This window comes from Telopea speciosissima, chromosome 3, assembly GCF_018873765.1.
Source record: "Telopea speciosissima isolate NSW1024214 ecotype Mountain lineage chromosome 3, Tspe_v1, whole genome shotgun sequence".
Taxonomy (NCBI): domain Eukaryota; kingdom Viridiplantae; phylum Streptophyta; class Magnoliopsida; order Proteales; family Proteaceae; genus Telopea; species Telopea speciosissima.
The window spans coordinates 11,060,433-11,081,042 of NC_057918.1; the positions used below are offsets into that span (position 1 = coordinate 11,060,433).

Here is a 20,610-nt window from a genome sequence, read left to right on the forward strand (position 1 = left end):
GTCTATGCCTATGCACCATTACGTTTCTAGACACTATTATAGTGCATTCTCCTAACTTTAAGCAAAAAAAAAAAAAAAAACTTAAATAGAAAAACCATGAAAATGAACAATTCAGATATATCTTGTGACTTTTAGAAATGTAAAAAATGGTTGTGAAATTAAAAATAAATGGATTGAAGAAAATATAAAAGATGTTAATTCATTAGGAGGTATATGAATGAATTCAGCTCTAAAATTTAGTAAAGTGATCATTTCAAATTGGAGAAACATTCTCTTTAGGGGATACCTCTTACGCCTAGACGCATGGGAGGCAAAATGATCGTTCCACTCCCATGAAAGACTCTGCATGTACTCCCATTGATCCCATGCACGAAGCGATCACTTTCCACCACAAAGAACTCTTGCCCATCCAAATTATAGCTTATTTATCCAGTGATAGGAATTGTCACGCATCATACCACATGGTAAAAGTAGGTTAGTTGTGGAGGAAGGCCTTCCTAGATGGTAATGTGTAAAGGACCGTTTGCCTTATTATATCAAATTTTAGTTTGTATTCTTAGGCTCTTAGCAACCAAGCAAGCAGACATTTCGTCCATAACGTGATATATTGTCAACGGCGGTGTTTGACAAATAGGTCGAAGGATATTTATCCAATAACATAGTGGCATAAAACAAGAGTACAATTCCTCCATCGTTCTATCACGAAGTCACATCACCCATGTTCAAGGAAATCTCTTATTCTAATCATAACAATATAATGATTATTTAATTCAAAACCGCAAAACTAACTTTCAGGCTCTAACGGGGTAGAAGAGAGATAGAGAGAGAGAAACTTCTTGGAAGCTACATTCGTTTCAACGGTCACCTTGGTCAGGCTGATCTCTCTACATTCCTGGAAGACAGCTTAATTATTATTGAATATTGCAAGATATTAATCCGACATTTGAATTGCTCTAACCATGCAATTATTTTTTTCTTATTTTTTCAGGACATCCAAATATAGGTATATAGCTCTACAGTCTGCACTTTTGTGCTTGCCAATTGGAGTGCGTGCAAGCATCGCTTGGGTATCTGTCATCTTCAAAATTGATACAATACTTATATGGTATAGGCATGGATCAGCTGTATCGGATTAATTTGCTTCTTGTTTTTCTTAAAATGGATTTTTTTTTATTATTTTACCCCTTATTCATATCATTACATTGATACGGTATCAGAATCGATAACTATCAAAACCAATACGTATCGCCTGATACGGACGATATGATATCGACACCACAAACCATGGTTTTATTTGATACACCTTAATTGATATGAATATTTTACATATGTGTGGATTTATTTGATACACCTTAATTGATATGATTAGATCCTCTTCATCATCACAATGTGTTTGGTGCGCATCGAACATCGGATGATTGGATAGGTGGTACACACCCCAAGATCAGTGCCCAATTGTCTGACGCTGTAGAGGATTTGAATCTCAATTTATATATCGTCAACATTGATCCATTAAATAAATAACATACATAATCTTAAAATTAAAAATAGAGAAGAGGATAGACAACACTCATTATTGTGAGGAGAGCATTGTTCAAGAAGACATTATTCTTCTGCCATGGATCCAAATATGATTATACCTGTCTTCGTATTAATTTTTCTATCAATTTTGAAACGGGGTAATTATGGAATGAAGAAAATTGGGCTCGTTCACATATTTTCGTTCGTCGCTCGAAGCAGTTGGCGATAGACAGTTGACAGTTCGTCGGTTTCTGAGAAACGGGTTCCGCCTTCTTAGTTCCTACGCGCTTGCGGCTTTCGTTTCCCTTGCAACTTACATCGAACGGACATAAGGGCATTCCGTTTTTCTAAATCTCTTTTAAAGAATTTTGACTTTTTTGTGTAGAAAATTAAACGTTGTTGAATTTACGACATTGAGGGGCAATTTGGTCAACATGCCAATACATTTTAGTCTTCAACTTTCCGGATCCTGCAAATAAACAGAGATTCTCTCTATATATTGTTGGTAAGAATGTGGCTCGCTCAAATCTAAATTGCAGACTTGCAGTTCATTTGGATTTTTCTCCGCAGGTAAAAGAGAAGAAAGAACACGCAGAAACAATTGAAAACAGCTTCAGACAGAGAGGCCTTTTAACTAACTGGAACTTTTCTGGCGGGAAACTGGGGGTTTCTTCCTTCTGTTTCCTTGGCCGAAGATAATTTAATAGCTATATTTCTCTCTTAATATTTGATTTGATTGAAAAAGGAGGAAGAGGGAAGAGGGAAGTGGGAAGCCATCAATGGCGGATTCATCATATGGACCTGCCAGTTTCTGGACGCAAGCCCATGCTTTGCTCAGGAAAAACCTCACTTTCCAGGTCTCAATTAACTTCATCTTATCTATCTTTGACCTTTCTTTCTTTCTTTCTTCTCCTTTCCAATGTTAATGCCAAATTTCATTATTGTGGGACTAATAGAAATTCTGAGTTGTTATTCCTTGCTTGAACTCACTCTTGTTTTACTTTATGCTTGCTTGCCCTTTTGTTCTAGTTAGGCTTAATCTTTATCCTTATTATCTCAACTTGATCTTGGAGTTAACATCTTTTGTGCTGGCTGAGGAAGCGCGTCCAGTTATTAAAATTGAAATCTATTTTCTAGAAAAAGATTTCCATTTCTGTCATTAATCGCTGGCAAGCCCCTCATTCGATTTTCATTACAAATCTTTTTGTTCCAATTTTTTGCGGTTTTTCTGGCGCTCAATTTATTGGCAGTTATACGTCAAGAACAAACATGTACAGGAGTGAAATAATGGGAAAAGGGATTTTATATTAGTAACTGAATTGGAGTTTCGAATGGGTGAATAGTTTTCTTAGTCTTTAATTTTTTTCTTATTTTTTCAAAAGTATAATCTCGTGATTCAGATGATTATCTCATCGCTAAAATCGTAGTTAGGGACGAAACAAGGTGTTTCAAGAGTCTCTGTCTGATGACTATGGAACTTTATAAATTTAGTGAATTCGATATTGTTAAACTGTTATGTTGATGATATTCTTAACCTGTTGATTTTGCAGAAACGAAATAGCAAGACAAATATTAGGCTCATTTCATTCCCATTTTTTCTCTGTTTGCTGATTCTTCTCATCCAAAGTTTGGTTAACTCTGAACTGAACAAGCCTAAGTACAAGTGTGGCTGCTCTTGTATTGACACAAATGGAACTGGTACATGCGAGCAAGTATGTGGGATTCAGTACTCGACTTTGGACCAAGCAGCCTCCTGTGCCATTTCTAGTCCTCAGAAATGGCCAGCTTTGTTGCAAGTACCAGCTCCCCAGTATCGTGCGGTAAGGACTGACTTTATTCCTTTCACGGACGTGCCTGATGGTTCCTGCCGTGGGACTGGATCCTGTCCTGCTGCCATACTTCTCACTGGGAATAATAGATCTCTTGGAGAAAGTAGGTTACCCACTTCATTCCTACTTTATTATTAGTATCTTTTCCCTTTTCAATTGATTCAGTTGATTTGATTGCAAATTATAATTTTTCTATTTGTTTGAATAATAATCCATAATCCTTTCTATCTTGACAGACTTGGCAAACAATTTTTTCACTGGTGCTTTCTCTGTGAATTCCTCAGATATGTTAAATAGTTTAGCCAACAATTTGCTGGTTAGTTTCTTTTGTTTTCTTCACTCCCCCCCCCCCCCCCACCCCCCTCCTCTCTTCCCTTTTTTCGGCTTCTCTATTAAGATTGCAGTGTTGATTCCTGGTGTTCCCCATCTTGCTTAATTAATTCTTCAAATATCTAAAGCCATGCTGCTCATATGACTTTTGGAAATCTTTCAGGGATCATCCTCAATGACAGATACAGACAATTTTCTTGAGCCAGCTTTCTTTTCAGATGTTCCCCTTTATAACATTCAACCCCGGTGCACGCAAAATTCTTCATTTTCTGTTCCTATCCAGATATCATCCACTACAGTTCAGCAAGGTATAGATCTTTTTACTCATGCATCAACAAATAGTCATTTACTTTTCCGATTTATTGCTCTTCAAGTCCATGTTGGGCTCGAGTTATACAGATATTGGCATGGAGCTACAAATCCTTGATTTATCTACGATTAAATCCTAAGTATACCTTTCTAAGGGCAGATAGGTTTATGGGGTTTGCACTGAATGAAGCCTACCCTTTATATGGTTCTACATTGGATGTTCTACACCAAGCTTCTGCGTAATTGAGTTGTCTGAGCCATCTGATATTTTGCACATATTTGGATTTAAAATGATCAAATATGAGTGTAAATCAAATGGCTGAATAATACAATGTGGTCATTTTTTCTCTCTCTCTCTTTCTTTCTCTCTTGTTTAGTGTTATTTATGATTTTCCACACTGATGTTGGATTCAGAGGTAAGATGTGCCCAAGGTTTAAATTTATGGCGGAGTAATTATTCAGAGATAAATGATGAGCTATATAAAGGTTATTGGAAAGGGAATGCCGAGAGAAAGATTAATGAAATTATTGCAGGTTAGCCCTATTGACACTGTCTTTCCATTGATTTGATTTTGAATTTTGTTTTACATTGGATGATCTGAATAAGAACTTAATCTTCCTGGCAGCCTATGATTTCTTGGACTCAAATGTGAATAATTTTAATGTAATTATATGGTACAACTCTACCTATAAGAATGACACAGGAAATGCTCAGATGGGTTTGGTCCGGACTCCACGCTCAGTGAATGTGGTACGTACCCTAACTTTATGATGCCAGCGTTTGTCCAGTATTACCGCTTATTACCCCCATCCCTGGAGTTTGGTTTCATTTGGTTTTTTCTTCCCTTGGTTTTCTTAGCTATAATATGTTGGCATGTGGAGGAGGTGGAAGCAATTATAGCCTGAGTTTATGGTTCTGATTTGTCTTAGTGTGAGTTGGAAAAATTTCAACCTGAACAGAACTTTTTTCTATACCACACAGTTGGCAAGGCGTCGCCTAGGTGTCCAGGCTCTTTCTTGGGTCCAAGGCGGTAGCACACCTTGTTGACACTTCACGAGTTTACATTGAATTATGTAAATTGCTCTGTTTTCAATAATAATGCTTATATTATATCCTATATTTTATTTATTATATGTTGATGTCCTCGTATTAGGTCATTACTAGCATAATTATATCATATTGCATTGATATGGTTCAATGTTGCATATAAGCATAATAATATAAAATTATCATGGCTATATTACTTATAGTCATGTCCTGCACACCTAGGACGCCTAGGCAAAGCTTAGGTGGGCGCATTGTTGCCTAGGCGCCCCTCCAACACCTTTGGTCGCCTTGACAACTACGATACTTCTATATAATTATTATTTAAAACAATTACTTTGTAGCTTTTATATTCATTTAGAGCTTCTTTGTTCTTTTCCTTTTCGATTGCCTACTATACCACCATGTGATAACTCGCCCTGCATAATTTGGACAACAGTTTAGCCTGGTCAAAGAGTTATCACAGGGATATTTTTTTACTCTGAAGTTCCCCCTATTTTCCCCCTGGTGGGTTTTATGCATCTTTGTCTTATATGTACTTTATTCTCTTAAACAATATGCACTGGATAACATGCTAATATTTCCTACTTATATGCTGCAGGCCTCCAATGCCTTCCTTCAGTTCCTGCGAGGTACTGGCACGAAAATGTTATTAGAATTTGTCAAAGAAATGCCCAAACGTGCATCCAAACTCAAGCTGGATTTTTCTTCTCTTCTTGGTGCTCTCTTCTTCTCATGGGTTATTTTGCAACTTTTCCCTGTAAGTATGAGGCATAGTGATTGTGTATGTCAAAACTTCCCTGGATTGAATGCTTGAAGTAGTTGAGGCTCATATATCATTGTAAAATTTGTTTTATACATCATTATATGTTATTGATAGTCATCGTAGACCGTTATGCTGCCAATAGAATTTGCTACTTATGAACTATCTGTGCTGTTTCATTGATGTGTCACTTAACAGAAATAAACATAACAAGGATTCTGTAATAGGAAAGATGGTGATACAATTACTTATAAAAGAAGATTGTAATTCTTTTGATAGCCTTAAAAAATGATAGTAACTACTTGTTTTAAAAAGGTTGCTACAAATTTCTTGATGAGTTTCTTCTTAAGAATCTCACAAGGTGGATGAACAAATATGAAATTATTTATATGGAGCTCATAGTCCAGGAAATCACTGAATTGACACATGGCATAGATGCTAGCAGTAACATACTGATAGCTACTAGCTAGTAGAAGGAAGATTTGAGAATTGCATCTATAGTTCTATTTCTTGGATGTACTCTGGATCTATAGTTCTATTCTAGAACGTACATAGTGATGTTCCTGGAGAAAGAATAGCTTCGCAGCATGGTCTTTGGATAACAAGTTTGGCTTGTGGAGTTTGATGGTTATCTTCACCAAAGAAGTTCCTTTTTACTTTTTTTTTTTCTTTTTCAAATCTTGGTCACATACTCACATGACATTTGTAATAGCTTCTGCCCCATTGTCATTATCGTGGGACCCAGCCATGGCTGTTGTTTTTGGGTTTGTTGGTCCAACTGAATCATTTCTGGTTAATCTTAGTGATGGAGCTACACTAGTATATTTTTCTTATAAAGAGAGCAACCGTTAGCCCCAGTAATTATTTGAATCAATGAAGTTATTTGCTATGAAAACAGATCCCTCAATGAAACTAATGGCCAACTAAATCTCCCAAAAGGCTGGGTTAGTGAGGACAACACAAGATCTAGAACATCAGGTCAAGATAATAGCCAAACTAGCAAGAAATCCAGAAACCTGATTGGGGTGGATTGGATCTGGCTCAAGTTCTGATCAACTGGCCTAGAAGGTATGAGGAAAGGTTCAGCAAAATTAGATGTCAATCCAACGGTCAGCTCTGGAAATATCAAGATGTTACAAAAATAGCAAGTAGCTGAATTTAGAAACTCAGATACAGTAACTACAGAAAATCATAACTAAACTCCAAGGAATAGCAAGTAAGAACCAAAATAGAAACATAGAATAGATTTAATAACTGAGGACAGAAATAGCAAGTGATGTAGATCTAGTAACATGTAGGAACTTAGAAAGTAAAGTGGAAGAACAATGCTGTAACAGCACTTGGAATTAGGCAGAGAACTCCGAAAAAAAACTTGGAACTGATGGACTGAACTGAAGGCTATATCAGCAGTAAAACCAGAACTGAAGCTGAAAAGAAAACTGATAGTGGTTAGAGATTACAATAGCAGCTCAAGAAATAAATTAGAGAGTGTAGACTTGTACATAAAAAAAGTGCGTACCCAGTGCATGAGGCTCCCGCCACTGTGGGGTTTGGGGAGGGTCATAATGTATACAGCCTTATCCCCCGCTTGCAGAGAGGCTGTTTCCCGACTCGAATCTGTGGCCACTTCGCCATAATGGAGCAACATTACCGTTGCGCCAAGGTCAGCCCTCTAAAGTGTAGACTTGTATCTGGAAAAACTTATTGCAATTCTGATTAGTAGGAAGAAAGAAGAAAGATAAACAAAGAAAAGAAAGGATATGACTTTGGAATCACCACCAATCAACCTGTTGAATCACAACAACAGAGTTGGAACTGAATCACCACAAAACAATTGGGCAGCAGCCATCTTCACATTCACTCATAAATTTGTTCTAGGTTGTGAAACCCTTACATGTTTATATAATATGCTGTAAACTAAAGCAAATACAGAAAATAAAAAGTATTAGAAATTAGAAACTAACAACTAATCCTATATAGGACTCAAATCCCTTATATTTGAGCTTATGGAATTGGTCAATTACAATGAAGAACCCAAAATACTAAGCTCCTGACCCATAGAACCCATTAGGGACAAAAAAATTAAGTCTAACATGAACCCAAAAACAAGTTCTATAAGACTGTTGTACGACCGACTATGATGTATGTGGCAGAGTGCTGGGCAGTCAAGAAGTGTCATATTGAGAAGCGTTGTGTAACGGAGATGAGGATGTTAAGATGGATGTGTGGAAAAACTAGGAAGGATAAAATAAGGAATGATCATTTTAGAGCTGACTTGGGAGTTGCCCTGATCAATACAAGCTCCGAGAGAGTCGTTTAAGGTGGTATGGTCATGTTCAACAGAGGCCTAAGGATGCTCCAGTAAGGAGTGATATGATAACGATTGAAGGAGCTAAAAGAACTAAAGACAGGCCTAAAATGACCATAGGAGAAGTTGTGAGGAAGGACATGCATAGTCTAGGTCTTGTACCAAGTATGTCATCAGATAAAGCCTATTGGAGGGCAAGGATCCATGTAGTAGACCCCATCTAGCTGAGAGCCTGAGATTCTCTTGACATGCTGGGTTGTGACTCATTCCTCTTACTTTAATCTTTGATCTTTCATTTTCCATCTTTCATCTGTCAATTTCCTTTATCTTTTCTCATCTCATTTACCGTCCCTCTTTTCTCCATCTCTTCATTCCCCCTTTTTTCCCCCTCAGTTTTCCCTACTTTGTTTTGTTTGGATCCATGTAGCCTTCCTCGTTAAGTTGGGATAAGGTTGAGTTTGTTGTTGTTTCAGTTGGACCCAAAAAACTGAACCAAACCCAAACAACAGGCTCATCTCTTCTTGTTGGAATTCTGCATCAGAAACTTATGCTAAGATTCAACTGAAAGTTGAACTGTTTTCTGTTCATCTAATTTTCCTTGTTTCATCCTCTTTAAACAGATGCCCTGAGTTCTAAAATTTGGTCGACTTACTTTTTTCTCCTACGTCCACTTTGTGTTCTTCAGATTATTTTTTTAGGCTGGGGATTTAAACATTGAATAACATTTCATTGTCTCATTGAATCTTTTAAGGAATTCACTTACGTTCATAATGCCTATGCAATAATTCATTCTTTTTTAAGTAAATTTTCTAGCTTCTTATTCTTTGTAACTTATGTTCTTCCAACATTGTGCCTTTTGCTATAGGTTATACTGACATCTCTGGTTTATGAGAAGCAACAAAGACTAAGAATCATGATGAAAATGCATGGGCTTGGTGACGGTCCTTATTGGATGATTTCCTATGTTTATTTTCTTTCCATATCCTTAATCTACATGTTATGTTTTGTTACATTTGGCTCACTTATAGGTAAGAGTGAGTCCCCTGAATTGATTTGCTCCACCTTTCTTTCAAATCCGGTGGTTTCTAACTTAGGCCTATTCTTACTTACAGGCTTAAAGTTCTTCACAAAGACTGACTACAGCATACAATTTGTATATTTTTTCGTCTATATTAACTTGCAAACTTCGCTTGCATTTTTAGCAGCATCACTTTTTGCAAACATCAAGACTGCTTCAGGTGTGACCTCAATTAAACCATTTCACATGTGGTGAAGGCTAAATCTTCCATTGCAGTGTACAAGAACATTAAACTAATGTTACTGTTGAATTCTGATGATGACAGTAATAGGGCACATATGCGTCTTCGGATCAGGCCTCCTAGGAGTTGGTCTTTTTCAGTCCTTTCTTCAAGATACATCCTTTCCAAGTGAGTGGGAGCTTTTAAATATATTTTTCTTCTGGGGCTTGGATTTTTCCGATATTGTTTGTGCTTTTAGAATTTTTCTAAATCCAATGCCACAGTTTTATTTTACTCCAACAAATCAGGAGAATGTAGCGTATCCTCCGCTCCATGATGGATCAGGTTTGGATGGCAACTCTGATCAATCTGATCCTGTCGGTGGATCAAATTTTCCACTGTGTAACACATCCCAGCCCTTGAAACCATGATAAATAGCGGCAAACCATACCTAAAATCAACCTGATAAAATGATCCTGATTATCTGATGATCCTTTTCTTTTTGTTCATGGTGGAAATATTTTTCTGATTGTCCAAAAGAGTGACAAAACAGATGATGTTTTCCTGTGGTCCTAACGTCTGACCAATCTACACACCAGAATTCTCTTGCATTTGTTTTTTGTATATATCTGGTAAATCTTCATTTACTATTACTAATTACCAATGCCTAAACATTTGTGGGCCTGAATTTCTTGCTGTAGGGGCCTGGATCGTAGTTATGGAGATATTTCCAGGATTTTCTCTATATCGTGTGCTATATGAGTTTGGTTATTATTCTTTTACGGGTGATCGCATGGGAACTGATGGGATGCGGTGGAAAGATTTGAATGATGGCACAAATGGAATGATAGTGGTTTTAATTATCATGTTCGTAGAATGGTTGCTAGTGCTTCCTGTTGCATATTATTTTGATCAAGTTGTATCATCTGGAACTGGTGTGCAAAAGCATCCTCTATTTTTCTTGCCCAAATTCCAGAAGAAGAAATTACCATCTTTTCGGAAGCCTAGTATGCAAAGACAAGGATCTAAAGTATTCATTCAAATGGAGAAGCCTGATGTCTCCCAAGAGGTATTTGCTCACTTGCAAATTATGCATGTTCTCTAAGAATGCCAGGGCACCAACATGATAGGTGATAGGTGATATGATGATCCATTGATGGCATCACTGTAACATGTGGTGAACCTTAAAGGGAGGGGGCACATGAAACTGTAGCACTTTTACTATAGCAGCATACATTAGAATTGAAGGTTACTGGTTAACCAATTCAATTTGTTTACTAGATGGACTAACCTAGATATGTCTCTCTAAGTTGTGGGTTCCACTTCTTGCATATGCACCGCTTGTACACTACCCATTGGTAGATTGTCTATTTCCTTGTAGGTGGCTTGATCATCTTTACCTTGTCAATTTTGTTCATACATTGATATTGGACTCTTGTAATGCTACAATTATATGGATGTATAATGTCTATTTTTTCTCTATTTCAGGCGGAGAAAGTTGAACAGTTACTTCTTGAATCCAGTACAAGCCACGCAATTGTCTGTGACAATGTTAAAAAGGTTTATCCAGCAAAGGATGGAAACCCAGAAAAGTTTGCCGTTAGAGGGTTATCTCTTGCTTTGCCCAGAGGGGAATGCTTTGGTATGCTTGGTCCTAACGGTGCCGGGAAAACCTCTTTTATCAATATGGTAAGCAGTGGATGCTCCTTGTGCTTCATTTTTAATAATTTTTATGTTAAGGTCTGTGAATTTTATGTTAAGGTCTGTGAATCATGGTTTCAAAAACCATTTTTAACACCCTTTATGCTAGTAACAGGCAGTAGGTGATAGGTTCTGTAATAAATAATGCCATAGAACATCCTTAAGTAAATATAGAAAATAAATTTTTTTATAATAGACTATAGAAATAACAGACCTTTACGATGATTCATAATAGTGGGAGTCAAACAATTGATAAGACATTATGCCAATCACATTTAAACCTTGATGTTAATTTTGTTTGGTAATCACAGATTGTTGAAAAATCTTTTGCACTGAGGGGTCCAATTCTATTATTAGGAGGAATTGAGTCCTTTGCCACAATTCATACATTTGCTTCACTGTTATGAACTGAGAAGTCTCTTGCTCTCTTTTCAACTCATAGAATAGACAATTGTAACTCTGTTGTTTTATGCAGCATTAAGGATTTTTATTTATGTTAACAGATGATTGGACTCATAAAGCCTACCTCTGGAACAGCATTCATTCAGGGCTTGGATATACGAACTGATATGGATAAAATATATACCAACATGGGTGTTTGTCCACAGCATGAGTAAGCAGATAACATTCGTCCTTCCACAATAAGGCAGCAAATTAATAGATTATGGGTCCCATTTGGGTGTGGAAGTCTGCATCTTTTGTTCTTCTTCCTTTTTCTTTCTCCCCTTACCTCTCCTTGGTTTCATTTTGAACTGTGATACAGTTTGCTTTGGGAAACATTAACGGGAAGGGAGCACCTACTATTTTATGGAAGATTGAAGAACCTTAAAGGTTCTGCATTAACACAAGTAAGTTAATGTTGTAATTTGCTTTAGCTTGTTCTGTTTGTCATGATTTGCATTTTGAAAAAGTGATCAATGCATCTTGGAAGAATTTATTATAGCCCCTCTATATGGTATTTAAATTTAAGGAAAGAACAAGATGATTGGGAATTCTTCTTTTATTATGACAGATCAAAGCATAAAATATTTCTATTATAAGCTAGTGCAAATAATAAACACTAATAGGCAATAGCACATATTGTATAATTAAATTCTGGTCCCAAATTGTATGCTGTTTTTTCTGTGGATATAGAATTATCAAGATAATGAGACATGTAAGCAAGGGATTGAATAGGATTATCAAAACAGGATAATTTTTATTGCTCATGAAGCATGCTGTTTTGGCTTAAGATTTGGTGATCTTGATGATACAATCCATTGATTGCTTTCAGCATGCACCCTTTCATCCACCCAGTTATCCTGATCATTCTTCATTGAAATGCATGTTGGAGAAAACAGTTTTCAAACTATAGATTACTTTAGAAAGAAAATTAATACAGTTATTACTTTCCAAACTATTTAAATTGTTTCTCTCTCCCTCACTTAATAAATCTATATTTTTTAGAACAAAGATTATTATAAATAGGAAGATGATAAATGTGACTTTTACTAGTAGATGGATAAAACACTGCAGTTCTTCCACCCGACATGTCTAGAAAAGAGAGCATTATCTACAAGTTGGTCAAGGTGAAATTCTTATGTCTTTTGTCTATTCTTCAGGCTGTGGAAGAATCTCTTAGGAGTGTAAATCTATTTCATGGAGGAGTTGCTGATAAAAAGGCTGGGAAATATAGTGGAGGTATGAAGAGGAGGCTTAGTGTTGCCATTTCACTGATTGGAGATCCTAAAGTAAGTCAACTTTTAAAACTCATCACGATTGTCCCTTTTTGAATGTTTGATTTCTTACTGTACTGCTTACTTTGTATCTGTTGGAAATCTTGCTAGGTTGTCTATATGGATGAGCCTAGTACTGGATTAGATCCAGCTTCTAGAAACAATTTGTGGAATGTCGTCAAGCGTGCAAAGAAAGACAGGGCAATCATTCTAACCAGTAATATATACTTATTCCTTATATACATTTTTTTAAAAAATTTTATACTTGCATTACTTGATATAACCAGACGTTTATTGGTTTCACATTTGCCCGTCTCTTAGCTGCATATGGCTTTCCCAAGGTTTTGTAGTTGCAGTTTCATTGTTAGATAAGCATGAGTTGGCATAGATTTTCTTATTTTCCATATCTTCTTCTTCCTCTTTTTTTTTTTTTCCCTACAAAGCCTCACCCAGAAAGGTTTACTTAATGGTTTCAGCTCATTCAATGGAAGAGGCAGAGGTTCTCTGTGATCGGTTGGGGATCTTTGTAGATGGCGGTTTGCAGTGCATAGGGAATCCAAAACAGGTAAATTTAATGTTTGCTGGTTTATTGAGGAGAAGCATGGTTACATTTGATATAAATAGTTGCCTTTGGCTTTCCAAATCCCTGTCAAGTTGCAAAATGGACCATCAACCGTAACAGCCACTGGTGGATAGATTGGAGGATATAGCAGTTTGCTGCCTTGGGACTTGTGGAGAAGTGGAATCTCTCCACAATGACTTTATGAAACTGTCCTAGACTCCTTTTTTTTTACTCTTAAAAGTGGAATATGTTGGTGCAAAGTTTGAATGATGATTTTAGTCTACAGCAAGCTGTGTATACTCACTGAACCTCATACCTCGAGGTTAATGTCTAGACCTCTGCTGACATAGAAACAAAACTGTCTATTCGCAATCAGAATATATCAATCTCTATGTTGTAACCTTGTGATTCCCCAGTCTGTGTTGTCTGAACGTTACTTAGTCGGGTTAGATATAGTCTTGGAACCCAGAAGTCTATACCAAATTAGATTAGATGTCTATTAATCCAACTGAATATCAAATGCTTAGAAACTTGTTTGCTTTATTGTGTATGACAGCTCAAGGCTAGATATGGCGGATCATATGTGTTTACAATAACAACTTCGAATCAAGAGGAGGAGGTGGTGGAGGCCATGGTACGCCGTATATCTCCAAATGCATCCAAGATTTACCATTTATCTGGAACCCAGAAGTTTGAACTGCCAAAGCAAGAAGTCAAGATTGCAGATGTTTTCCAAGCAGTTGAGGAAGCAAAGAGAAAGTTCACAATACAGGCGTGGGGCCTAGCTGACACCACCTTGGAGGATGTCTTCATCAAGGTTGCTCGAGGGGCCCAGACCTTCAATGAACTATCCTGATTTTCAGAGATGTTAATTGTACTTTATTTATTTACTTTCTCTTCCTTTTTTCCCCCCTTATTCTTTTTCATTAATGTCATCGAGTACTTGGTGTTTACGCCGTGTAGATGTTCTTGTAAGATAAGTGAATTAGTCTATTTTGTTGTACCTTGACGATTGCATCCTTCATAAATTTTTAAAGCAACCAATATTCTTTGTTGTAAGGCGAAAGTTTTCAATTGTTGAACCAGACCAATGACAGTGACATGAACATAAAGTCTTTCATTTTGTTTCTCATATCAACTAATGAAGAGAATAAAGAGTCAAAGGTGGAATGCCGCCATGCCGCCATTGCAGGATACAGAGCCCAACCTAAAACAGAAGAGGTCAGTAGATAAAAGAATTACATTCTAACCGTGGCTGTCTTGGTAGAAGTTGAGAAATAAATGAGACCGTCTTGAGCAATGTGAACCGAATCATGCCGGAGAAAAGAGAGGCGAATGGTAATTCTGCCACCAATCTTTAGCTTTAGTCCCTTTCTTTCTTCCTGATATTTTGAAGGGACTGTCTAAACTTGACATCATCTTTTACTTTAATTGCTATTTGCCTTATTTCCAAAAGTTATTTGAGTTAGAAGTATAAGAGTGTTGAGACTAACTTGCTTGGATGGTTTGGTTTGGCACTGCTCTCTTTGAAGTGTGCTCGAGGCTTAGGCAGTTTATCAAGTCCTTTTTACTTGCATCGAGTCACAGTTTATTACTTTTCAAGAAATGTGGCCCCGTTGAGCCCCTAGTGACTCCTCGTGGATCTTCTTTCTTGATCTTTGGTGGGTTAGAAAATCCTTATTTTAAAATCTCTAATGTGCGAAACATCATATTGGGAAAAGAGGATAGTTTGCGCTTAAATTGGACAGGTCTAAAGTCTATGATCGTGTAGAATACAAATACTTTAAGGGTAGTTTTGCAATTTTTTTACAAAAGAAATTGACATCTAAATGTATAGTGAATATGCCAATACATGTGGGAGGGTATGTATATGCTTGAATTTGAGACTATAATTTGACGTGGCCAATCCTAGACCATTTTTCAAATATCTATATGGTCGAAATCCACACATCAACTTTCTGGATGGAAAAACATGGTGCCGGTCTATTGATACTCTCTAGAGCACGTCAGTCAATATTTTTTTTGTCATAAAGCTTCTAAGACAGAAAAATGTGTGTTGTTAAATTGTTCTTAACAATTCGAGCTATGATAAAATTTCCGAGTTTGTTGTCCTCTCAAAGTTTTCCTTTCATGGTCATGCATTCTTATCCAAAAGTCTCAATATTGGTTCCTAGAGCGGAAATTTTAATTTTTCCTAGAGCCAACCACGTGGGAGGTTTTTCTGACCTTAAAACGTATGGCTGAAATTCTTCATGAAAAAAATATCTTTCTTAATTAAATTAAACTTCAAGACATCAACTTTTTGATTAATTTTTTTAACAAATTTCTTACATCACAATTTTTGATAAGATAGAAATGTTAGAGGAATTAAGTGATCTATAACATTTGAAAAGTGGAAGGTTTGAGTTGCTTTTGTTGTATCCGATATTCTTGAGTCGTCTTTGCTTGTTTTCGTTTGTAAATACCTTTTTGGGAGGAAAATACTTGTTGAGTTCACAACACTTTGCAGACCGGGATCCTCTGCAGTACCGGCAGGGTGGCGGTGCACATCCGATGCCACAGCAAAGGCTAGGTGGCACACATGGCACACATGGCCTCTCCTGTGCTGCTGGATGTGCACCGCCGCCCCACCGGTACTACAGAGGATTTTAATACACACTTTGCATTGTCTATGCCATATGTTATTGTTTTAATGAGTGTAATTCTAAAATCGAATTAAATAGTCACTATTTTATCTACATTTTCCTTGCTCCAAGTCTATCAAAGTTTACTTGTCAACCAATTTTTGTGACATTATAATCTCCATGTAGGAAAATTCAAATTGGGCTAAACCTTACAAATGAATGGATGATCATGTGGAGATTAAAGTCCAATTTTGATTTTCCTTGTGTTTTATTAGTACTTCAAAAATTGTTTGAGAAAGTGAAAGTAGGTGAATAACAATTTCTACTCCAAAAACATTGGAATTTTTTACTGAATTTTTTCACTTCTTAATAGGAGAAATTAGGAAATTTCAGAATACATAGGGACTGACAGAACTCCCCCCCGCAAAAGGATTCCGTGACAGGAGCTGGAGTGTCCAGTCCCACTAAACAACAACAAAAATAGGGGTGGGGTGGTCATTTCACAAGTGGGTCCCACCTGGGCCCCACATGTGGGCCCCACATGTGAAATGACCCCCCCTGTTTTTGGGGTGGTTTCCGAGCGCTGGACCGTCCAGCTCCCGCCACGGCTGGACAGGAGTGAGGTCCCTCCCTCCCTCCCTTTTTCTTATTTGTTGGTACTGGAAAAACTTCTCCTATATATAAATTCAAACACCTTTCTTTTTTTTATTTGTTGGTACTAAAAAAACTTCTCCCTTATATAAATTCAAACACCAACCACCCTCTCCATGCACCAAACCCAATTCATTCCAACAAAGGCAGAGACCAAATTCATCACGTTCTCCATTTCAGTTCCACCATGACCCACCTCATCCTGTTGCTTGGACTTCTGTTAATAGAATACTTTAGTGTAAGTAAAATGATGTTTTCCCATTGTTAATGCTTGTTCCTCTGTTATCTTTCTTATTTGTTGATATTTTTTCCCATGAAATTGTAGGGTTCTCAAGCTGAAAATGTGTTTTCACAATACTGGAAAGATAATATTGGTCGTCCCCCCACTCCACATTGGTTAGCTGCAAAGGCTTCTCCATTAAGCCCCCATCAGGCGGCAGTGTTTATGAAGCTTATGGAGAACAATGAATTGGCTTCCCACCTACCTTTGTTTTGTAAGCAGGCTAATATTGCTTGTTCTACAAATGCACTGGTGAAGAAGACATTAATGAATGGCACAACCCTACCGCCAATAGCAGAGTGGATTCTTGCCAAATTCAAATATGAGCTTCCAAATGAAACACCCCTGTCGGTTGCTAGCCAAGGTGGATTGCCATATTTCCGGGAGTCAATGGTGAAAGAGGGAGGTTTCATACTTGTCCCTGATCTAAGAGACCCAATGTCATATAAATCGTTCTTGCCACGATCTCTAGCATCAAAAATCCCTTTTTCCTCTACCCACATCAACGAGTTGAAGAAGCTTTTTGATGTAGTGGATGAATCAAATATGGATGAGTATATTCAAGACACCCTAGAAATATGTGAGAAGCATCCCATTCAAGGTGAATTGATTACTTGTGCAACTTCTGCCGAGGATCTCATTGATTTCGTCGTCAAGAAATTAGGGCACAATGTACACTTATGGAGTACTGAGAGTGTCGAAGGGTCTTATGAGAATGTCACAATTGGAGAAGTAAAACTCATCCATGGAAACCTCTCTGAACCACCAACCTTATGTCATAGTCAGCCATTCCCATTCCAAGTCTATTATTGCCATATTTTACCAAAAGTGAAAGTATATGCAGTTGATATACATGCTCGAAAAAAAGTGAATCAAGCGATCATGACATGCCACTATGACACATCAACCTGGAATCCAAATCATCTTGCTTTTAAGTTGTTGGGTTTTGGTCCAGGCCAAATTGAAGTCTGTCATTGGATAAACGAGAATGGAGTGGTTTGGACAAAGGCTCAAGGTTGAGCAGCATTTGAAGATTTCATTATCTTCTAGTTTTTTGTGTTTTTTTTCTTATATGTTACTTCTTATGCTATTTGAAAGATAAATAATGACCTATTCTGGCTTGCTTATCATTTATCTTTCAAGTTTCAATATAATCTTTTTGGGAAAAAGAACTTGATCCATTAGTGTGGCCTACGCCAGTACTCTCTCGAGTCTGTCTCTCTCCTCCCTATATGAAAAGACACCTCTGCCTCTTTTTTTAGGAGGAGAGAGAGAGATATACATGAGAGTGATGACATAGGCTACACTCTCGGACAGAAAATTACTACCCAATTTGAAATAATCTTTGTCAAAAGGTTTCATGAACAACCGTGCATGATTGTACATGATAACTTTGGATGAAAATAATGGAAATCTAAATGATCAAACCAAAACCCACCTATTATAAGGATCTTTTATCTGATGCTTTGTTCAGTTTGTTGATTTCTAGAAGTTTAAATCTTCTACACACTGGGCATTTTCATGGGCAAAGTGCAAAGTTGGCAAAAATACATCATGGTCAAAATCAGTCTGCCTTTGGTCTTTGTATCCATGAATGAATGACCCCTTTTCTGCCGCGTTTTTTTGTTTCTAATTTTATATCATGTATTTGAATTTACATAGACATATAGCATACATTTGACCTTCTTCAAACCCTGCTAAACACGGGAGCCTTGTGCACTAGATACAGCCTTTATATAGCGTAACCCCTGCGATGCACGTTCCAGAGGATACGGATCCGCTACTTTCCTATTTCTCAGGTAGCGTTCCAGAGTAGTATACGGACCACCAATTTCCTTAATCGTCAGGAAGGTAGGAGATTTATGAGGCCATCAAACAAACATACCCATTACCTTTGTTACTAAGAAATGCTTTCTCTGCTCACCGACAAAGGCCACGGTGCAAGAAGTTGAATTTGGGGAAAATTTTTGGTTTGTTGAAGAAGTGCAAGAAATTAAACGTTCGCCAGGCAAAAAAAAAGCTTCTTGGTCTCTATCTCTCCTATTATGGGATTCTTGTTTTCCTTCCGTTCTGTTGAGCAGGATTGACTAGACAAGTTGAAACTTTGTTGGAATGTAAATGCAGTTGAATACAATTCCAATCAACACGTAAGGCTTCGACTGTTTCAAGATAAAATATTTTTTAGAAAATTAGTATTATCCATCAATTTTATTTTTGTATCATTGTCGCTGATGGAATTTAAGGACTTCAACTTAGTGCAGTGTTTTGTTTTTTTCCTTTCCTCTTTTCTCATGTCCTGAACTTAATGTGAGAGGTTTACAGGCTTGTGTTTGCAGTCAAAACGTTTCTCTTATGCAAATCTTGCTCTTTTTCTCATCCTTGTTCCTCTATGAACGAGTCAAAATTAGCTTTATAACTAATCACCTTGTTAATTTGTTTCCTTTCCTTGTTTTCTTTCTTTAATTTCCCTTAGGCTTATCTATAAACTTGTTTTTATATTTTTCTATCATTTCTGATTCTTTTTATTGAACATGATAAGGAAGCATAAATAGGTCAATTGAGAGCAGAGTAGAAGGTAAGATGTTATGTGTCTTGAATTCTTGTACATGTTATGAAGTTTGCCTTGCTCTGACATTTTTTTGTGGTGATCCAAAGAGAAATTTTGTGAGGTCTATGATGGTAGCCCAAGCCCGGAGCCCATCGCCTCCGCAATACAGTTCGACCTAACCTGATGGATTGACCCAACTTGGAGGAGTGTTACCTTGTTTTATTGTCTCTTGTGTAAGCAAGAGAGAGAGGTGTGATTTGGGCATTTTCGTGTTAGGGTTTTCTGCGGAGAGTTCTTGCTGCGACTTTTGGTGTTCTTCAAAGATCTCCTTTGTATTTTTCTTCCATTACATAGTGAATCATCTTAAGCTTCGTCTGTGGATGTAACACACTTAATTGGTGTATGAACCATAAATCTCTGTATCATCCTTGCTTGAATATATTTTGTTTCTTTGTGTTTCTTGGTGATTGCGGTAAGAGAAGAACCTAGTGATCTGTTTGGGGTTGATATCTTCAATTTTCTATTGCTTTTATCAAAATTTTTATAATTTGTTGAAACAAGCAGAATTTTATCATCTTGTATTGTTCAATATGTGTCATTGAGCATCCAACTTATGATTACATGATGCTTAACCATGGAAGCACTTGCAACAAGGTTCGGTATTGTAGCTCTCTCTCTCTCTCTCCACACAGCTTTGAACTCTTGACTCAAATATTCCACACCTCATCAAATCACCATTGAGGGTACAAGGAGAATGATTTAATTCTTTCAGTTTTTTTTTTTTAAAAATCAATAGTAGAGAATTTCCCATCCCATGAGAGAACTATCCATTTTTCATTCATAGTTTGTAAAGACACTTTATTACATGAGTTGAGCGGTTTAATGCCTAAGAATTTAGATATGCCACCTTAATTGACTTGCTACATTAATTTTTTTTTTTTGGTAAAGGACTTGCTACATTATTGATTGTGGCATGTTTGTTTTCTAAATTAATACTGGTTTTTGGTGGCCGTTAGAAATCATTTGGACAATTTTGAGCCTATAACCTATAGAGACTTCAGGTGGCTTATCCATAGTTATCTAACATCACAATTTCCATTATTGTTTGATGTGATAGAATAGACTTTAGGCTTGTCTTGTTGCAAGGATGAGCTGACAAATATACATGTTGTTGAGTTTTAATAGT

At 37.0% G+C, this 20,610-nt stretch overlaps 3 protein-coding genes across 9 annotated transcripts in view; all 3 read left to right on the plus strand.

The window, feature by feature from the left end:
- Window positions 1–20,610, plus strand: part of LOC122654578 (ABC transporter C family member 3-like) — a 74,711-nt gene that overhangs the window by 44,917 nt on the left and 9,184 nt on the right. The window lies entirely within an intron of this gene.
- Window positions 2,246–14,367, plus strand: LOC122654579 (ABC transporter A family member 7-like). 3 transcript variants are annotated; one of them, XM_043848733.1, is made up of 18 exons: window positions 2,246–2,378; window positions 3,072–3,453; window positions 3,587–3,666; window positions 3,844–3,988; window positions 4,404–4,523; window positions 4,616–4,740; window positions 5,636–5,794; window positions 8,971–9,133; window positions 9,218–9,343; window positions 9,449–9,532; window positions 10,045–10,412; window positions 10,832–11,032; window positions 11,548–11,657; window positions 11,808–11,892; window positions 12,646–12,774; window positions 12,871–12,976; window positions 13,236–13,324; window positions 13,878–14,367. In XM_043848733.1, the coding sequence occupies exons 1-18, from the start codon at window positions 2,301–2,303 to the stop codon at window positions 14,175–14,177; spliced, it is 2,850 nt and encodes a 949-aa protein (XP_043704668.1). In that variant the 5' UTR covers window positions 2,246–2,300; the 3' UTR covers window positions 14,178–14,367. The 3 variants fall into 3 exon arrangements, with proteins under 3 accessions (XP_043704668.1, XP_043704667.1, XP_043704669.1); XM_043848732.1 differs by having other exon boundaries at window positions 8,971–9,343; XM_043848734.1 differs by lacking the exon at window positions 12,871–12,976 and having other exon boundaries at window positions 8,971–9,343; window positions 13,878–13,969.
- LOC122654588 (polygalacturonase non-catalytic subunit AroGP2-like) lies at window positions 16,723–17,998 on the plus strand. Its single transcript, XM_043848751.1, has 2 exons — window positions 16,723–16,834; window positions 16,922–17,998. Exons 1-2 carry the CDS (start codon window positions 16,784–16,786, stop codon window positions 17,894–17,896), a joined length of 1,026 nt encoding a protein of 341 aa, XP_043704686.1. The 5' UTR covers window positions 16,723–16,783; the 3' UTR covers window positions 17,897–17,998.

What these genes read in the sequence shown, in the direction of transcription:
- LOC122654579 (XM_043848732.1), top strand. Translation starts at nt 2,301, where the DNA reads ATGGCGGATTCATCATATGGACCTGCCAGTTTCTGGACGCAAGCCCAT. An exon ending in GTTTAGCCAACAATTTGCTG is followed by an intron (nt 3,667 to 3,843) that starts GTTAGTTTCTTT and finishes GAAATCTTTCAG; the next exon opens with GGATCATCCTCAATGACAGA. An exon ending in CTCCACGCTCAGTGAATGTG is followed by an intron (nt 4,741 to 5,635) that starts GTACGTACCCTA and finishes TATATGCTGCAG; the next exon opens with GCCTCCAATGCCTTCCTTCA.
- LOC122654588 (XM_043848751.1), top strand. Translation starts at nt 16,784, where the DNA reads ATGACCCACCTCATCCTGTTGCTTGGACTTCTGTTAATAGAATACTTT. An exon ending in TGTTAATAGAATACTTTAGT is followed by an intron (nt 16,835 to 16,921) that starts GTAAGTAAAATG and finishes ATGAAATTGTAG; the next exon opens with GGTTCTCAAGCTGAAAATGT.